General features: G+C 44.0%; 2 protein-coding genes across 3 annotated transcripts in view; both read right to left on the bottom strand.

Annotated features, from left to right (window-relative positions):
- Nucleotides 1–20,349, bottom strand: part of DLGAP1 (DLG associated protein 1) — a 989,257-nt gene that overhangs the window by 907,046 nt on the left and 61,862 nt on the right. Inside the window, exon 3 of one of the 2 annotated variants that reach the window (XR_004315048.1) lies at nt 3,663–3,794. The exons of the other annotated variant lie outside the window; for it this stretch is intronic. The gene's annotated coding sequence lies outside the window, so the exon portion shown is untranslated. Of the gene's footprint in view, nt 1–3,662; nt 3,795–20,349 lie in introns of those variants that run through there. 2 annotated transcript variants of the gene reach the window in all.
- AKAIN1 (A-kinase anchor inhibitor 1) overlaps nt 1,760–20,349 on the bottom strand; it is a 42,442-nt gene continuing 23,852 nt past the window's right edge. The window contains exon 2 of the mRNA XM_032467525.1: nt 1,760–3,794. Coding sequence (XP_032323416.1) covers nt 3,601–3,794 — 194 coding nt within the window. The 3' untranslated portion in view covers nt 1,760–3,600. The remainder of the gene's footprint in view (nt 3,795–20,349) is intronic.

Below are 20,349 nucleotides of genomic sequence, written 5' to 3'. Positions count from 1 at the left end.
CAGTCACTCTCCCTGCGCCCCAGCCGTAAGACGAAGGTTAAGGGCACTCACTCACTCGTCTTGCTCCACACCTGGGTCAGGATTCTGCGCCTTCTGAGGACTGAAGGGAAAAGCAGCAACTTTGCAGACTCTCATGATTTTCCACTTTGTTCCCTCTGGAGTTTCCCCTTTTTTCCCCTCACTCCCACTTTTTGAGGGTGATGGCATTGAGCTTTTCCTGATGATGATTTTTGCTGGTCCTTTACCATATGTTACATATCTTATTCTGAAAGGTGTATTTATTGTTCATCTTAACATAGATATCCCTGAAATTTACATTCTTAAGCTCTCCAGCTAACTCCTATGCCCGCAAAGATCAGTGATTTATGTATTCTTACGCCCAACAGTACTTCTCACACTTACCCTCTCTGAGATTCAGACTGACTTTATCTGCAAAAGGAGAATAAAATCGCTGTACACCTGATATTAAAATAATATTGTAAATCAATTATACTTCAATTAAAAAATTTTTTTTAAAGTAAAATCTTCCCGGCTACACCTGAATTGTGAGGTTGTGACAAGATACAATGAGTTAATGTGTAGCAATATATTCAGAAAATGTTCTCACACTCACGAGAGCCCACATTGTTACTGTATTTCCCACTTTTTTGTTACATAAACTGAAGAATTACTTAAACTGAAGTATTTAGTTTTTATACCTGCTCGGGTACTAAAGTTGCTAAACTAATTACCAGATTTTTCAGAGATTCCAGTCTCTACTGTATTTTACTCAGAATAGTTGTTACCATGGATATATTTAAAATTCCCTCCTCTTTGTAGGTTTTTAAGGGGACCTTAAACCATGAAAATAGTCTGAGTGGCATAAATTCAGTGATTATTTCTGAACAGTTGATTCATTTACTTGCAACGTGAAACCACATCGTAAAGGAAGACTGAACCACCAGAAGAGAAAAGAGGAATAAAGAGGAAGCTCCGGCAGCAGGAAGCTGAGTTCTGTGGATTTACAGTTCTGTTCACAGGGGTAGGTGACCACAGAAAAGCAAAGCAACACGGAAGAATTTCCCTCCCCAGTTCTACCCCAGGGACGGGCAAAGCCCAGGACAAACCGCTAAGCCCGCAGAGCTGGGAGGCCCACGTGCTTCTCACTGTCTAGGAAGCCAGGGAGGTGAAGGGCGTTAAAAGCGTGTTCCCACTAATTCCTGAAGCCAGAAGCTCTGTGCTGGTCTGCGACCATAACCAAGGGGAGGCCCGTCTTGATCTTATACCAAGTGAAGTTCTGTTCCCCCCTTTGAAACCCAGTAACTTTGCACCGAGACAGAGAGAAGCAGGAGTTTAACAGATGCATTTATTTTCACGGCTGGGTTTTCTTAGGACTCAGCCAACGTGGCGCCTACCTCTTGCGTGCAGGGACTGATGACTTTTTCTCCTTCCAAGAACTGACCGTGTCTCCATTTCTTTTCTTGCTGTTGACTTTCCATCTCAGAAAGATCATGAAAGACCCTTGGCTTTCCAGATCTACTTACCTTTCCTTCCTGAGAGCAAAAGGCCACTTCTCAGCACATACCATTTTCTGTTTAAGCCTTAGGAGCCCCCACCCCACGGCCTTCCTCAGTCAGTGACAATGGAAGCCCATGAAAGAAGCCCTTTCAGGGTCACAATAGCTAGAGGTTTGGAAAACAGCCTTGGGACCACGCCTTGTGGTCCCATATAAAATGAGCCAAACAGCAGGGCGAAGAAAACTTTGCTTAAAATGACAGCATATTTCGAAGCTGGATATATTTTATTTATAAACAACATTTAGATACAGAGGTTAATCAGATATTCTCAAAGATCCCCAAGGTATTGGCACAGACACACCAGAAAGGAAAGCGAATGTGCTTACGTGTCTCTGCTGCGTAACAGCTAGCTCCAAGGCTGCTTATACCCAGACATCTCGGCAGACAGGGAGCCAGACCCCTTGCAAACCACAAGCATTGAGTTATTTTATTTGTGGATACCCCTGAATGCTCTCCCTTGATACTTCACTCCTATTCCCTGTAGTGTACACTCACAGCACATCAATGATGACTTCAGGTCAACTCAAACTCATTTTTCCATTGTCATGAGTACTACTACAAGTATGAGTAAATCATATTTAAATATGAACCCCTCTGCTCCCTCCCACAGACATTCTCCCTGTGAACTCACTCCACCTGTGTGTCGTGTCAGACAGTCTAATAGAGCTGATAGGGGACTGTTTTCATCCATCCATCAATCCACTCTGGAAAGTGTAACATATTGGAATTTTAGAAATCTATCTTAATATCAGTCACATTCCATATGCTGATACTTTGCTTTTAAGAAAACCATCAAATGTAGACCTTGATATGCTGAAGCCAAACGGTTTCTAACAAAGGTCAAATTCTTCCTCTGTCCCCAGTAGCACCAACTCAAACTGTTGTGAAGCCCTGGAAACGGGACTCTAAGGACAACAGAGGGCGGTGCGTCACCCACACGCGGGCGGGGCGGGTCACTCTGCTGCAGCAGAGATGGCTTCATCCACTGGCACACACGTTTCCAGAGCTGCATTCACATCACGGCCGCTTTGTTTTCATGTTTCAGGGACGGGAGAAAATGATTCTTCCATTTTAAGTGTCATTCATTCCTGATGTGTATTATTTTCACAATTTCAAAAACATGGAATTTGTGGATGGGGAAAGAGAAGTTCCTTCTGTCGAGGTGCTAGTGCAAATGCATAGCTTGGTGGCAACGTGGCAATTCACAAGGCCCTAGAGCTCCCCACAAGGACAGTGCACCCCCAGATCATACCCAAGTCTGTCTCCAGGATGCAGTCCACACTTCTAGGTGTTCTTCGTGGGGCTCCTAACACTGGCAACTCATGCATACAGATTCGTCCGTCTTATTTTCATCTTGAGATGCAAAAAGAACTCCACAATATTTCCAAAGGATTTCTGCACAGAGAGTAAATACCAGCTATCAGACAGTTAAGAGAATTGAGACTGCGTTCTCGAAAAGCTAAACTCCTTCTTCTTTAAAAGTAACAGGAACACATGCTTTGGTACGATTCTGAGGGACTAGGTCTTAGAATTTGCCTTTGCTGATTTTGACCTTGGACCTGAACCCACTTTATTACAGCCTTCAATCCTATATTTGAGGAGGATTGAAACTCCATTCCCTTACCTTTCCAGCACATCTTTTTAAAATATTATGAGGATCACAATGCAGCACTCAGTATCAGCAAAAAAGACTGCGGGTTAAATTCACAGAAAAAAATGCATAAAAGGCAAACATAAATCAAGCAGACAGAATCATTCTCTTTTAAAAAAAGAACTTTAAAAATGAATGTGCTGCAAAACTACTTTTGCAATTACAGTGTGGTGTCTGGCCCCACTACGTTTCAGAGGCGCTGCACTCATACAAACAGAACCATCTCACGCACTTTTTCACAGCAGGGCCTCCCAGCCAGGGGCTAGTGCAAATTCACTCTACTACTGGGTGCAGGTGACACTGGTTTGCTTTACTGGCAACGTTTTGGTGACGTGTCCTATACTAAGAGGAAGGCTGGAAACCAAGCGTGTGACAAGGGCCAGGTCCACCGTGCTACTTCTTTTCGTGCTTCTTGGTTAACTCCCCCACGCCCGGCTGGCGGCTGCCCCGGCCGTCACTGGTCCTGGCCTCCCTCCGCCGAGCCTCCCGGGACACCTGGTGCACAGCCTGCAGGATGGCATTCTGCACGATCTGTCTGCTGGCGCTCTGCAGCTTCGCCTCCTCAGGCTCGCTTCCAGGCTTCTCACCTAGCCAAACACACGAGAGGGAGGGAGGTGAACAGCACAGCATCAATCTGGGGAACTGTGACAGGCGAGGGCAGGTAGGAAAGGAGGGGCTCACACTACGTACGCGCCCTGGGGGCCAGGTAGTAGCGGGCGGCCCTGGACAGCAGGGACCTATTGTCTCCTGTCTCCCTTTCTCGCAGAACCTCCATTTGTTTGCCCCGCGAAGCGCCACTTATATTCACAACCTCCTGGAATCCTCCGCTGGTGGGGGTCACGAGGCATCGTCCTGGCCAGTGAGGACTCTGGGCAAGTTTTTGGAAAGGGACTGAAGGACTCAGGCCCCTCCTGCATCCTCCCCTTCTTTCTGGGCGGGATGCGGGCATGATGCCTTTAGGTGCCGCGGCCGTCTGACAATGAGCCTGGAGATGAAAGCCAACATTCTGGGCATGACTGGGGAGAGAAAACAGAGCCCAGTTTTGAAAGCATCATTCAGCGTCTGCACCAGCCCTGGACCATGTACTTCTGGACTTCTCTGAAGATGAGATAAACAGACTTCTTTTTGTTTAATCTGCCATTAGTCAGATTTTATGTTACTTGCAGTCAAACAGATGCCTAAGAGCCATAACATCACTGGGGCTGGAGAAGGACAAATTATTACCGAATTCATATTAAGCCCAATGCTGCTCCTGTAACAGCATCCCAAGGACTGAACCATTCAGTCATCAGATCTCTGATCTAGAACAGGGGTTGGCGCACTTCTTCTCTGGAGGACCAGACAGGAAACATTTTAGGTTTGTGGGCTACATAACCTCTGTAACAGCACTTCAGCTCTGCTGTTGTAACGTGAAATCAGCTAGAGACGATGTGTAAACGAATGCCATGGCTGTGGTCGGTCCAATAACTATGTTTACAAAAAACGGCTGCAAGCCAGATCTGGCCCACGGGCCAGAGTGTGCCACCCCTGGTCTAGAATGGTGGGATTTTTCTAATTAGAAGGCAGGCGGTCCACTCCACCTTGATTCTTCTCCTTCTTAAAACAAGACAAAACCCTTGCTTTTACCTGGACAGCTGGGTACCTAGGTACAGCTAAGTTCTTACCAGTGAGGTGGAAGTTCTTTAGAAGGGGGCAGGAGGGTAAAGACCCTCGGCGCTCTTCCACCCCACTGCCTGCAACTCGGACACAACCGTTGTCTCCACGGGGCTCTTGCTAACATGAGGGAACCTTTAGGTTGGAAACCATTTTCAGGGATTTGGGAGGAAAAAGTTAGAAGGAGGTTGAGAACCCAGTGACCAAGAAGCCACCATCTCAGTCCTCGGCTGCCTCACTTCAGGCCTTTCACATGTTGGAGAAAAATAATGTATCTTATTTGAGGCACTATTATTTTGAAACTTTTATTATACAGCAAAATTATTACTAACTCACACGTGGCAGAACGACCATGAATCCAACACTGGACTAAAGCACAGTTGTGACGATTTTAAACGCCACCTGCTTATATTTGGAGTGACACACAGAATGGGCATCATTCCTTATTCAGAATCATCCCCTCCGATGTCTTCTCTAAGCAGATATGCTGATACCATAAAAATGTATTTAAAATGGGGGTGGGGGACTTCACCAGGATTGATTCATTAACAACAGAACTTACACACCAGCAAGAGAGAACATCACGTAAGAGAATATTGCATCACTCCCGAAGACCAGACGTATCTTGTCTCTTTAGACGTGTCATTGTCATTTATTCAGCATTTGTGTCACTAGAACCATCCCCTGCGGGATGTACAATCTAACGAATAAGGCAAGATGAATCTACTCAGAACTAAAGGATAACCCCCACCCCACCCATCCCCCCAGAAAAGCAGAGTAAAATGAGCAATCTACACCAAACCAAGCAGAGAAGGGTCAAGTCGAGAGCCACAGTGTGTGACAGACCGAAGCTTAAAAGTGGCAGAGGACTCCAAACGCCCTCTGCAGGAAGGAGTGCTCTGTAACACTAAGAGACACCGAGGCACAGCAATTAAGAGTGCATGGTTCTGAAGCCCCACAGAGCTGGGTCCCGTCCTTCCTGCCACTTACAGCCACGTGATCTCAGGCAGGTCCCCTCGCCTCTCTAAGCCTCTCTGCACATCTGTGAAGTGGGCAAGCAGTACCTATTTTAGCATGGTTGCTAGAAAACCAAGTGCTATCACCCCTACTCAGCACTCAGGGAGGCTCCTGAGCGTTTAGTGGCCACGTTGCGCAGGGGCTGGGCTGGAGCCTGGGCGGCTGTACCAGAGAAACGCACGAGCAGAACGGCTCACGCCGGGAGGAGCGCTGTTTGCTCTCTCCTGCAAAAGCCCAGAGGTTCTCCAGGGTGCAGGGGGCTCCGCTCCACCAGCTCGGCTCAAGAGTCCATCTCCCTCCATCTCACTGCTCTGACACGTCCCACAAATTGCCCTCCCCTGCAAGAGTGGAGTTTATGAACCAATATCCCATCTGGGGCTGAAAGGTAGCCAAAGGGAAAATGGAAGGCAAGGCATTTCCTTTTGAGGAGTCCTCATAAAAGCCACAAACATCACTCTGCTCACATTTATTGGGGGAAACTGAGTCACGTGGCCACATTGCCCCACGCAGGAGACTATGAAATATAGTTGCCAATCAGGTAGCCATACGCTCGGCTAAAACTCAGGGAGGCTCTATCGCTCAAGTGAAGCAGCACTGACTTCCACGCGAGGGCAAGGCCGAGCTGAAGAAGGAGAGTACACACGTGCAGCAGTCACCTCAGATGCCCAGGGAGCTCTGCCCACTAACACCACACAGCAGAAGCGCGTGGACGAACAAAAAAGCTCAAAAGGCCACGTCTGCTCCTGGAAAGAGTCTCTTAGCCAAACTAGATCTGTGTCAACTCCAGCGTCCCTGCTCTGGAGCTACTTTTCAGTCTTTGGGTGGAGAAAGGAGGAATCTAAGGATGAGAGCGAGCTGAATTCCTTAATAATAGAGCCAGAGACAAGAAAGTCTGCTCTACATTTAGCTGTGACCTCATGTCCGAGCTAAATTGTCTTCCCTTGTCCATCCATTGTAAAGATAAACTGATTAAAAAGTCAAAGGCAGACGCTGTGCCGGGAGGGTCCCTTTGGTGACTTGTGGGGTGGCTTTACCCTCAACTGCCCTCATTAGCACTTTGCTCCGGGTCATGAATATCTATCCACGTTGGAGGGTGTGGGACAGAAAGAGTAGTAACCAGCTGGAACGGAGAAAGAGGAGGGTGAAAATGAGGGTAAAGGTCACTCAGAGCACGTAAAGAAGCAAAAAAAAAAGTTATATATGAAACCACAAGAGACCCTGCAGAGCCAAAGCAGTGCTGAGAAAGAGGAACGAAGCAGGAGGCATCGCAATTCCTGATTCTAAGCTATTTTATGACACTGTATTAATCAAAACCATATGAAAGGTGCTGGCATCAAAACAGACACACAGAGACCAATGCAACAGAATCAAGAGCCCAGCAAGAACCCCAGGCAAAGACAGTCAACAATATTTAACATGGGAGCCAGAATATTCAGTGGAGAAAAGGCCGTCTCTTCAAGAAATAGTTCTGGAAAACTTGGATACTCACCTGTGAAAGAATGAAACTAGACCCCTATCTTGCACCACTCACAAGAATTAACTCAGAATGAGTTAAAGCCTTAGATGTAAGACCTGAAACCATACAACTCCCAAAAGAACGCAAGTGTTTGGATGTGACGCCTACAGCACATGTGGGACGACATCAAAATAAAAGCTGCTGCTCCCCCCAAAAAATAAAAAAACAAAACAACTCCCCCAAAAAAACCCCAAAAAACAAAGATGGGAGGATATAGCTCAGTGGTAGAGTGCATGCTTAGCATGCATGAGGTCCTGGGTTCAATCCCCAGTACCTCCATTAAAAAAAATTTTTTTAATAGATAAATAAATAAATCTAATTACTTCCCCTGCAACAAAACAAAAACACTCAAAGACAAATAAAAAGCTTCTGCACAGTAAAAGAAATGATCAACAAAATGAAAAGGAAACCTACAGAATGGGGGAACATATTTGCAGATCATATATACAAAAAGAGTTAATATCCAAAATACGTAAAGAACTTATACAACTCGGTAACAGAAAAACAAGTAATCCAACTGAAATATGGGCAAAGGACCTGAATAGGCATTTTTCCAAAAAAGATATTCAAATGGCCAACAGCTCCATAAAAAGATGCTCAACATCACTAGTCACCAGGGAAACATAAATCAAAACCACAATGGGATATCACCTCACATCTGTGAGAATGACTATCACCAAAAAAGGAAGGAGATAAATGCTGGTGAGGATGTGGCAAAAAGGGGGCCCTGATGCGCTGTTGCTGGGATTTCAAACTGGGGCAACTACTATGGAAAATAGCACGGAGGGTCCACCAAAAATTAAAAAATGGGACTATCATATGATCCAGCAACTTTACTTCTGGGTGCATATCCGAAGGAAATGAAATCAGTATCCTGAAGAGAGATCTGCACCCCCACACTCAATGCAGCACTATTTCCAACAGCCAAGACAAGGAAACAACCTAAGTGTCCATCAACAGATGAATGCATAAAGAAGCTGTGAGATATATACATACACACATACATATGTTCACACACACGCGCGCATGCACACACACACAGGAATACTATTCAGCCATTAAAAAGGAAGGAAATCTGCCATTGTGACAACATGGATGGACCTTGAGGATATTGTGCTAAGTGAAATAAGTCAAGCAATGAGAAATACTGTATGATCACCCTTATATGTAGAATCTAAAAACAAAAAAACCCCAAAAAACCAAACTCACAGAAGAAGAGGTGGGGGGTGGAGATGAGGGAATTGGATGAAGGTGGCCAAAAAGTACAAACTCCCAGTTATAAGATAAATAAGTAGTGAGGATTTACTGTACGACATGACAGTAAGTTATGTAGTTACTGTAGTTAACACCCTGTGGAGTAGGTGAAAGTTGCTAAGAGAAAATATCATAAAATTCTCATCACAAGGAAAAACCTTTTTTCTTTTTCTCTTTTCTCCCTTTTTTCCTTGTATCTGTGTGAGATGATGGATGTGAACTAAACTTACTGTGGTGATCATTTCACAGTGTAGGTAAGTCAGGTCATTATCCTATGCACCTTAAATTTTAACAGTGACGTATGTCAAAATATCTCAACAAAACTGAAAGATAAAAAGTGACGTAGACCTCAGATACACGTTGTGCTCTGGCACGCAAGGAAAGGCACTCTCTTCTGCCACCTTCGATGTTTTTTTGGGGGAGACGGGGGCTGTTACTACGGGGATACCTGTGTCACAGCCAGACACCATGAGAGTGTTTGGCTGGCTCTCACATTCCAGTTCCGAAACTGGAATAATCCACTACAGCTGCGGTGACTGGATTATCTAGATCATTCTCTGCCATTAGAGAGTCTCAGCTCTCCCTTTCTCCCCGCGTCTCCGACTTCACGGCGTTTACTTACCCCTGGTTCTGCTTATCCATGACGTACAGCGCTTTATGACTTTGCATACCGCCTCCTCTCTGAGAGCATTTCAGCTAAGATTCTGCCTTCAGCTGCCTGACTCTTGCCCCAGCTTCCACTGAAATTCCCAGGCGAGAACCTGAAAGACTCACCCCCATCATCCCTGAGATACAGCACTTCATGGCCGGCTATAGATTGAAGGCCCATGGCTCATTCTGACCGGAGAGGTTTGATTAAAAGATGAGGACACAGCTGCTTCGGAGGAAGGAACCACCAAGGCCCCCTGAGGAGCAGGGCACGGGGCAGGGGGTGGGGGAACAGGCAGTCAAACAATAAACCGACCGGCGCTCCTTGGCCTCTGCAGGAAAGGATGCAGCATTTGAGAACATCCCCATGGAGACCCTCAATACAAGTGCAGCGTGAAGAAGTGCCTGGCAAAGCAGCAGATGGCGCAGCCGGCCACGGAAGTTCTCAGTCTTGCCATTTACTTACATGCGTTACGTGGACTTGAAATTAATGCGTCACCTGTATGTTGTAGGTGGCCAACCGCCCAGTGATAAATGATGCAAATGTCCTCTAGCCTAATTAGCATTTACAAAATCCTTCTGGTATTTCACAAAAGGTGAATCAAATGACTGAATTAGCTTTACACTCGAAATGCCCATTTTGAATACACTGAAGTCAGGAATGGGATGGAAGTAAGTTTGTCTTCAGTGTCTTTCCACCTCTCATTGTAACCCACTTCCGCACACACTCTCACGCATCCCTGTGGTCACGCTTCCCTGAGAGACCCCGTCCGCTGGTGGGGCCAGCCTTCCAAGGCTGCCCTGAGCTCTCCGTCCGCCTCCCTCCCCTCAGAGCCTGCTGTTCCAGCCACCCCCTCAGAAGGTATCTGAGGACCTCAACTGCAATGTGGTTAATAACGGGTCTTTTTTAAAGACGGTACTGGGGAACTGAACCCAGGACCTCATGCATGCTAAGCAAGCACTCTACCACTGAGCTACACCCACCCCTCAATATCTGGCCTTAATTCCTTTTTTATATCCGTTAAAACTGTGCTTCTAATGACTATAGGAAAAGCCTCCTGATAAAGATGTACTGTTTTTTCCTCTACCAACCTAAGTGTCATTTACCTTGATGACATTAACTCTTTCATATTTCACTGAGTGGAATTTAGGAAAGGTCAGCGTTCCCATTTTAAGGCGGAATCTGATGAGTGATTTTTCCCTGGATTGCACAGAGCGCGTGGCAGAGGTGGAATCCTATGCGGTGTCTGTCTGTGGCCTCTCCCCACTGGGTCACTGACATGCAGAGCACAGATGTCCCCATGAGGGCCGCACAGGGCCCCACCGCCTCCGCGGTCTGCCCACGCTCTGTCTCCAGTGCACAGCGCTGCTGCTGGTGACGGTGGGGCCTGTTTTATCCACCCTCCTCTGACTGCTGGAGACTGGAAACGCATTATTACCGCTCATCAGTGACCAGCATGTGGAGCACAGAGAACGGGTGCCGACTCCAGGCCCTTTATCACTGGGGCGATGGTCTGTTCTCCAGCTCTGCAGCTACAGGAATTTTCCACGAAGGACCAGATGTCCGCTCTCACTCATCTATGCCGACCGCCCAGGAGGCTCTCCTGGCTGCCCTGCCTTCCACTGAGCGAGTTGAAGGCATCTGATTTCCCAGGGGTTTCCAAAAGGTAGGCTTGAGATTCAGAAGGCAAAACAGGGACAGCAGGTGGAGGGCACTTTGAAGTCACATTTGCACGATGCCCTCCTAGTCCCACCGCCGCCACCTATCCAGTCAGGCGCCAGGCGTGAAGCAGCTCCTGCCTCTGCCCACAAGAGCCAGGGCTACCATTTCACAATGTGGCGAGTTACTCCAATAAACCTTACAGAGTTCTTTATTAAACTGTCCTGTAGAACAAAGCGAGATGAGTCAGAAAGATTTTTATTGATCATCTACATGCCGGGTAACGTAGGCCACTAATAACATAATAACCGGAAGGCAGCCTGGGTGGCTGGGTGCCCGCTGAGGGAGGGGGAGACAGGAGATGCGGGGAAGGTGGGCCAGCCCAGATGCACGGGTCCTGGGGGGCTGGGCGGCGTCTGTGCCAGGCGGGGCAACTGGGAAGTGTGAGGAGAGTGACTAATCAAGGTGGGAAAAGGAGGGGTTTGCAGCAGGTCTTAAGACAGGTGGAATTTTTTTTGCTGTTTGTTTTTTGTGGGTAATTAATTTTGTGGGGGGAGGTAATTAGGCTTTTATTTATTTATTTATTTTAATGGAGGTGCTGGGAATTGAATCCAGGACCCCATGTATGCTAAGCACCCACTCTACCACTGAGCTATACCCTCCCGACAGGTGGAATTTGGAAAGGCCAACAGGGGAAAAAAAGGGAATTCTTTCCTTGGCCTCTGCAGGCTGCAAAGCCAGGTGACGCACTGACTCACCGTGTCCTAGAAAGCTTTGACCTTGAAGAGCTACTTCATTATTTTAGGACATAATTTAACTTGTACAATATGACTGGGCTTCAATACGTTATTTTTAGGAAAGCCATGAGGAATTGTGCCAATCAAAGTTGAAGAGGAAAAGACAATTTTAATCTAGAAATCAAATTTGAGTATCTTGGCCCAGAAGAGCCAAGGGAATTTTTTAAAAAGAACAACAAACAGGGAGGACCCGATTTACCGGCCGCCAGTACCAGTCGTAAAGGCGTAGTAATTAAGAAAGTGTGACACTGAGATAGGGCTAGAAAAATTACCAGTAAAATAGAGCAAGGAGTCTAGAAACAGCTGCACACATCTGCCATCATCTGATTTATGAAAAACATGACACGAGTGGAGTGCAGAAAGGATGGTATTTCCAAGCAGTGGGGTTGGGGACTGGGCCTCATAGTTACTCATATAGAAAAGTAAGTAATTTTGACTACCTCCCACTATACCTAAAAATGAGTTCCAGGTGGGTTTCATATCTACATTTGAAAAGTAAACCAGTATGGAGCACAGAGGGTTTTTAGGGCTGTGGAAATTCTCTGCATGATACTGTAATGGTGGAGACACGTCATCATATGTTTGTCCAAGCCCACAGAATGGACACCACCAAGCGTGACCCCGAATGTAAACTATGGACTCTGGGTGATGATGTCAGTGTTGGTTCACTGATTGTAACCATGTGTCACTCTGGGGGGGATGCTGATTGTGGCGGAGGCTGTAGGGGAAGGCAGGGGGTATTTGGGAAATCTCTGTTACCTTCCCTTTAATCTTGCTGTGAACCTAAAACTGCTCTAAAAGAAAACTGTCTTTAAAAGATTAACAAGCTTTTAGAAGGAAATATAAAAGAACATCATTCTGACCTGGGAGTAGGCAAGTATTCCTTAAACAGGACGCAGAAGGTAACAACCATAAAGGAAAAGAAACTGAGGAATCAGGCTACCTTAAACTGAAATGTTTTTGTCATGGAAAAACACACACACACACACACACACACACACACACACACACACAGAGAAAAAGCTTTTCTCCTGGGGAAGCTGAGGCAAGAAAAATGCTCATGAAAATGTCATCTTGGAAATGCTTTAAGTATTTAATTTTCTGAACAACTGGATAGCAAATAATTCAGTCAAGATTGGGTTATGAGTTCAGAGAGACTCAAAAGGTTGTTGTGATCTCCACCTGGATTTCTGCAAAAGTCAACTACAAGTTTCCCTCCTTTCACCCCAAAAAACTCTGGTTCAGAGCTTCCTGCAGTCAGCAGCAGCTCCAGGACGTCCGTGCAGGAGGGATTTGGGAATGGCAATGCAGAGAAAAAGGGGAACCAAGCCTCTGTCCCAAAGCCAGGGTGTGCACTACACGTTACACAAGAAAGATAAGATGTCCACATTCCATGTCAAACAACAAGGGCTGGGAGGGGGATTCGGGGCCGGCCACCCCTGCGACAGCGGTTACCCGTCTTCTCATCTTTTCTAATCAGCTCACTCTCAAGTGGCCGTGTCACCCGCTGTCAGAGCCACCAAACAAACCCAGCTGGCCCCACCTGTCCCGCCCCAGGGATCCTCCCCAGGGAGGCAGAGCAGGTGGCGCCGATGACCCAGATGGCCACTCTGGAATAGGGAGCCAGGTATTTAGGGGACAGAAAAGGTAAGCACCATGTGAGCCCGCGTGTTAAAGAAAACATCCCAGACCCGAAAAGACAGCAGAGCAAACCTGGGGACATGGGGATCGCCGACTCTCCTCCCTCCCTCGGAGCCAGGCCCCTGCCCCCGGCATTCCCTCCACCCGCCCCAGGCTCAGCTCCGCCCACCGCCTCCTCCGTGGGGCCCCCTGCCCTGTTCTGCAGCCTCTGCTGCCCCCCGGTGGCCACTCCTGGGGTTGCTGCAGACCAGGGAAGGGATGCCTGCTCTGGATCCTGGATGGGGTGTGTGCGTGTGTGTTTGTGTGTACACATACAAGTGTTTGAGTGTGAGTGTGTGTGAATGTGTGGATATGCCAATGTGTGTGGGAGTCCCGGTAGGGGAAATCTTTAATTCATGACACAAGGGTGTGGTTTTATTTTCTCAAACGCACCAACGAGCACATACAGGGGTACTTTCTGACCGCAAAAAACTCTCACAAGACCATTTACAGATTTGCCCTCCCAGGAGTTCTGGAGCGGCTGGAAATACAGTTCAGAGGTTTCCTGTCCTCATTCAGATGAAAATTACTTGACCGAATTACCAGATCTCTTAAAAATTTAACGAAAGGCTCTGAGTTCCTAGCCAAAACTAGCCCCACGCTCTCCCTGCTTACTCATCACATTAAGGGGGAAGGAGGAAAAAGAGGAAGGAGGGAAGGAAGGAAGGGAGGGAAGGAGTAATCGATATTAGCTGAGTGCTTTTAAAAGAACTCCTTAAAACAAAAACAAAAACTCTCTCATACTGTCCTCCCTAAAAATGAATAGCATAATCCTCACAACCACCGTTTTTCTGCTAAAGGAGGAATCACATTCCCAGGTGCGAAAAGTCATCAGAAAGGGCAAGATTAGATTTTAAGTGAATAATCCCTCAGTAGTCGTTCCCCACCCCTGGAGGGTATATGCAGCAAGAACCACAGGTGGAGAACCAGAGGGAGATTGTGCTCTGACATGAGGTAAAATCTTTCCTACTCTCCTTAGAGGGAGCAGCCTTTTGAAGACAAAGCTTTTGTAATGTCAAAATGTCTCACCGATCCCCTCCTGACACAACGGCGAAAAAGAGGCCACGGGGTCAGCAACGCTTTAAGACAAGCGTGAATGGTGTCAACCACCGCAGCCCCCGGATCTGGCTGAGAAACTGCAGGGGTGCTGTGAGACGGCTTGTTCCAACCACAGAAAGTGTGTGCAGGATGCGACCACTAAGATTTCTTGCAGTTTTTAAGTGTCATGAAATATGGGCCCAACCCCATCCATCTCACCCCTGTGACCCTGGGATCCAGCCGAGCCCAGGCTCACATTGAACACTTAGTATTTATTCCATGAAGAATTCTTGGGGGCAGGGGGAGGGTACAGCTCAGTGGTAGAGTGCAGGCTCAGCAGGCATGAGGTCCTGGGTTCAATGCCCAGTGCCTCCATTAAACAAACCAACCAACCTAACTGCTCATGAACAAGCCTCAGCTTCCTCACACAATACACCCTGAAAACATTTGATTTTTTTTTTCAAAACAACTTTTTTATAGTAGTTATAAAGTAGTTGCTTTATAATGTTGTGTTAGTTTTAGGGGTACAGCAAAGTGATGCAGTTATACACATATTTTTTTCAGATTCTTTTCCATTATAGGTTATTACAAGAAATTGAATATAGCTCCCTGTGCTATATGGTAGGTCCTTGTTTTTTATCTATTTTATATTTCTATATAGTCTTGTGTATCTGCTAATCCCAAATCCCAATTTGTCCCTCCTCCCCTTTCCCCTTTGGTAACCACAAGTTTGTTTTCTACCTGTGAGTTTGTTCCTGTTTTTTAAGTAAATTCATTTGTATCATTTTTTAGATGCTGCATATAAGTGATATCATGTGATATATCTTTCTCTGTCTGACTTAACTTCACTTAGCATGACAATCTCCAGGTCCATCCGTGTTGCTGCAAATGGTATTATTTTATTCTTTTTTGTGGCTGAGTAGTAGTCCACTGTGTACATATACCACAACTTATTTATCCAGTCATCTATCCATGGACATTTAGGATGCTTCTATGTCTTAGCAAATAGTGCTGCTATGAACATTGGGGTTCATGTATCTTTTCAAATCAGAGTTTTCATCCTATCCAGATATATGCCCAGAGGACTGAGAAGACAAGTCATCATTTCTTCATCAACAAAGTGGACAAAGAAATAACAGAATGCCTTCTTCAACCATGAAGCTGAATTTCTGTTGGGCGAAATTCTAGTAGATGTGGCTTTGCTTTTATTACACCTTTTTGTATAACCATGAGAATCTTGGCTCTTGTTACTGTGTTGGGGTTAATTAGAAAAAGAGAACCTGTGGCTGGAAATAGAAAAGGAAGTGAACAAGATCAGATGTTCTATGTCTTTTTTTGCCCCCAGTGAAATTTCAGAAGGAAAAAGAAGCTGCAGGAAAATAAACCCAGGGAGGGTGGGTATAGCTCAGCGGCACAGCACACGCTTAACATGCACGAGGTCCTGGGTTCAATCCCCAGTACTTTGTGTGTCTCACCTTGGGCCTCAGGGAGCTTCGGCTGTCAGCCTCAGAACTCTTAAGTCAGAGCTCAGCCAATGCACTAAGCATTTAGTCTGAGGATCCAGAAGAAATAAGGAAGGAAGGGAGAGAAGGAGAGATGGAGGGAAAGAGAAACAGTATCTCTGAGGATGCAAATTAGCTACCCAAAATAAAATTAAATGACAAGGATCTGATTGAAATTGTAGATAGTGCCTTAAAAAGTTCCTAGCAAGCAAATTACGGTAAGTGGAAATTAACTAGAAAGACATATTACAACCAGTTTAAGATGGAAGAGTTTAACATACTCTTTAACATGCTGCCATTTTTGTTTTAATTACTGAAAATAATATATTTGCATGGGTTTGCATAGAGAGATTTATGGCCCAAGTTGCTTCCATCTTTTTTTTCATGAAATCTCAAGTTGCTCATCCACAAATTCTTCCACCATAATTTGTTAGTTTAACCATCACTAGACCTTGGCAGGATCTCAGAAGCCACCTGAGTGCTCTCTCCAATCGCCCCCCTCCTTCTTGTTGAAGGTAAACAATCTCCTGAACTTTCTCATAATCATTCTCTTGCTTTTCTTTAATATTTTTGCTACATACTTATATTGTTGCCTGTAGCTCTAGTTTGACCATTCCCACTGCTCTGTGGCATCTCCTTTAATGAACAGATTAAACTGTTTGATCCATTCTACTATTAATAGAATTCGGCTGGATTCCAATTTTTAGCCATTGTGTGCGATGCTGCCACAAACCTTCTTGACCTTGTCTAGGAAGACATGTGTGCAGGTGTTTCCAAGATCCCAAAGCAGGAGTAGACGTCTGGGTTGTGGACATGCTCAAATTTACTAAGTACTCCCAACTTGGTACTGAAAGACATTGTACAAATTTATACTCCCAATAGCAAGGAGAAGTGCCACTGCTCAAAATCCTAGTCAATATCTAGTATGCATCATCTTTTTAAACCTTCCAACCTGGCATGCATGTAATTACATCTCCTGGGTTTAATTTGCATTTCTCAGATAACTAGTGAAGTTGAGCATCTTCTCAGAGATGCATTATTATGATTCCCCCCTTAAAGAAGCATCTGCTCATTTGCCCACTTTTCTACTGGGTTGTTTTCCTTGTCTTTATTGTTTAGAATATACTGTGGACACAACTCCTTTGTCAGCTACACGTCTTCTCCCTCTCTGTGGATTTTCTTCTTCTCTTAATGAACAAACGTTCTTATTCTTAAGGTCATCAAGTCTCAAATTTCTTTCACTTCTGGTAAGTGACCTGTTGTGGTCCGGAGCTCATAAAGTTATCCTCCTCTGTTGTCTTCTGGAAACCTTATAATTTCGCTATTACATTTAAGACCTTAACCCACTTGGAATTATCTTTGTGCATGGCATGAGGTAGGGGTGTGATTTCATGTATTTCCACATGGATAGTGAATTGCCTCAGAATTAAGTCTTGAAAAGTCCTTCCTTTCCCTACTGACCTGTCATGGCAGCTCTGTCATGAATCAAGTGTGCACATATGTGGGGATCTCTTGTTTAATCACTTATTCTTGCCCTTGGATTGTCTGACTTGTAACCAGTTCTTTGCCTTAAATACTACTGCTTTACAAACTTCCTTTTTATATAAGTTTCAGGTGTACAGCATTATAACTCTGTATCTGTACATGCTTCGTAAATTTTAAAAACTGGAACAGCATGTTTCTCCATCTCATCCTTTTTATTAAATAAGGTCTTAGATAAGCTTGGCCCTTTGACTGACTCTGTAAATTTGAAACTCCAAATAACAGGCTTAAAAAACAAAACAGCCTGCTGTGATTTTGGTTCAATTACACCAACTCTACAGATCCACTTGAGGAGAATATTATCTCCTGTTTCATGCCCAGGGTGTACCTCCTCATTTATTTAGGTCTTATTATTGATTTTAATTTTTTTTAAGTTTTATAAGTTTGTTTATAAAGGAATTGTACCCTTTTTGTTAAATTTATCCCAGGGTACTTCACACCACAGGAAATGGTAATTTTTCTTAAATTTTATTTTCTGATGTATAGAAATGATATAGATCTTTTTTGTTAATTGTTGATTTTAAATGAAGAAAACTCATCGTGTTCTCCTATTAATTCTAATCACTATTCTGTTGAATCCCCCATACACAGTGGTATCATCACCCAACAATGAGAAGCTCTGTCTCCGTTTCAAATCCTCTACCTCCTATTTACTTATTTACTTACTTATTTACCTTTCTATGAAGGTTGGAACCTTCACAGGTTGGAATAAAAATGATGATGATTGCTGTATGTTGCCAATCTCAAAGAAAAAAAATTTCTATCCTGGAATTAAGTGTGATGTTTGCTGAAGCTTTCCGCAGGTACTGTTTATCAAATGTAAAGAATTTTCCTTTTGTTTCAGCAGACTAAGAATCTTTACCAGGAGTGAATGTTATATTGTGTCAGATATTTCCCTGCATCTATTGAGATAAACTTATGATTTACTCTCACAGAATCTATTAACACTGCAGATTACATTGGCCAATTTTCTAACGTTACCCATTCTTGCATTCCTTAGACAAACCCACGCGGCTGTGATATATTATTCTTTTCATACATTGCTGAATTTGTTTGCTACTATTTCACTTAGAATTTTTGAACCCATGAATCAGATTGAGTGTGGCCTATAATTTCCATTCCCTTCCTTGACAGCTTTGGGCAGCTTCATTAAATGAGCTTCTGAATGCTTCCTCTCTTTTGACTTTCTGTAAGAGTTAATAAAAAAATTGGTTTTATTTGTCCTTTGAGTATTTAGAAGAATCTGCTTGGTAAAAACACTAGGTCTGGAGTTTTTGTGTGTTTTGGTTTGGGTTTAGTTTTTGTTATTAAGTCAGCTGAGGTAAATTATCTGTTTGGAAATTGTCCTGAATTTGTCCATTTGATCTAAATTTTCAAATTTTTGCCAAAAATTTGATCAAAGTATTTTCTTCTTATGTTGTTTTTGAATTAATGAAGCATCTATTGTTAGGTCACTTTTTATTTCTAATACTGTGGGCTTTCTCTCTTTTTTTCTGTATCAGTTTTATTATGCTGTCCAAAACCCAATTTCCACTTTTGTTGATCCTCTGTATTATGTTTGTTCTCTTATTTTACTTCTTTGACTTAATTGTTTCTTCCTTTAACCTCTCTTTGGATTAATTTTTCTTTTACTGAGTTAGCTAACTGCTAGATCTGTACAGCGCTTTGGGAAACACTAACCAGCCATTCCATTCACCTTCAACAAGGTTTGAGCCATTAATTTCAATATTCTAGCTGTTGCTTCACAAACCTGCTCCCTAGGTCTCCAACTATTATATCATTTCCAGGATTTTCTTTTTTAATTATAGTTAAATTTGTCAAAGCACTCAGGTTCCTGAACCATGTAAGAAACAGCATTATGCTGAGGGAAAATTGAACCACTTCTTTATTAATTTTTGGATCATTGAGAGATGGAAATGAATCAAGTAAAAAAATATTCAAAAGTCCACTTTGTCATGAGGCCAAAGACATTATTGACCAGAAACATTCTCAAGTTAGAAGCACTTATCTATGGAAAAATGCCTTTTCATATACATTGCTTTAAATTCTTTCTATGTTAAAGTTACATTGTCTTCTTGACAGCCTTCAAGTATTTATTTAAATACTTGTTGAGAGTTAATAGATAGGAATCAAAATGGATTCCAAGAAGGAAGAAAATTAGAAGACACACTTCCAAATCAATGAAGCATCAACAGGTAGAATATTTGCAAATGAGTAAAAACAAAATGCTGGCAGATCACGTTATCACTATGTGTGTTCAGAAGGCTGAACAATATGACTTGATATCTTCTGGATCCATCTGGTATACTTATGTGAGTCACATAATGTCCTGGGCAGTTTATTTTAGAAATGCAATAGTACAACAGTTACACCTTTTTAGAAAACTAGAAAAGGGGCGGAGGTTGTAATTCCATCAAAAGAACAGAAAAGGTGGTTACACATCTGTAAACAGATCATAGACAGATATTACACCTGTATTTGGAATATATTCTCTAACTGTGCAGAAGATCTAGAGCAAATGAAAAAAAAAAGATGGTTGAAAAAAGCCCAATTCATACTGTAATAGAAAAGAACAAATCTGACTCCACATGAGATCTGTTCCTCTGGCTTTAACCCTGTGCTGTTTCCTGGGCTTAGTCACGCTGGTTCTGCACCTTCTGTAAAAGAATGTTGCCTAGAACCTGAAATATACAGGACAGCCTATTCTCAAGGCTCTGACCTTTAAGGGTATTAATACTTTTCCATTCAAAGTTTTTTTTTTTTAAATCCATTTATACAAAGATTAAAAGTTGCAGAATGGAAAATAACATTTGTTTTGTTGGGAGGTTTGCAGGG

Source organism: Camelus ferus, chromosome 24 (genome assembly GCF_009834535.1).
Source record: "Camelus ferus isolate YT-003-E chromosome 24, BCGSAC_Cfer_1.0, whole genome shotgun sequence".
NCBI classification, from domain to species: Eukaryota; Metazoa; Chordata; class Mammalia; order Artiodactyla; family Camelidae; genus Camelus; species Camelus ferus.
Note: the sequence above shows the minus strand (reverse complement) of the source record. Positions and strands in the feature narration are given on the sequence as shown.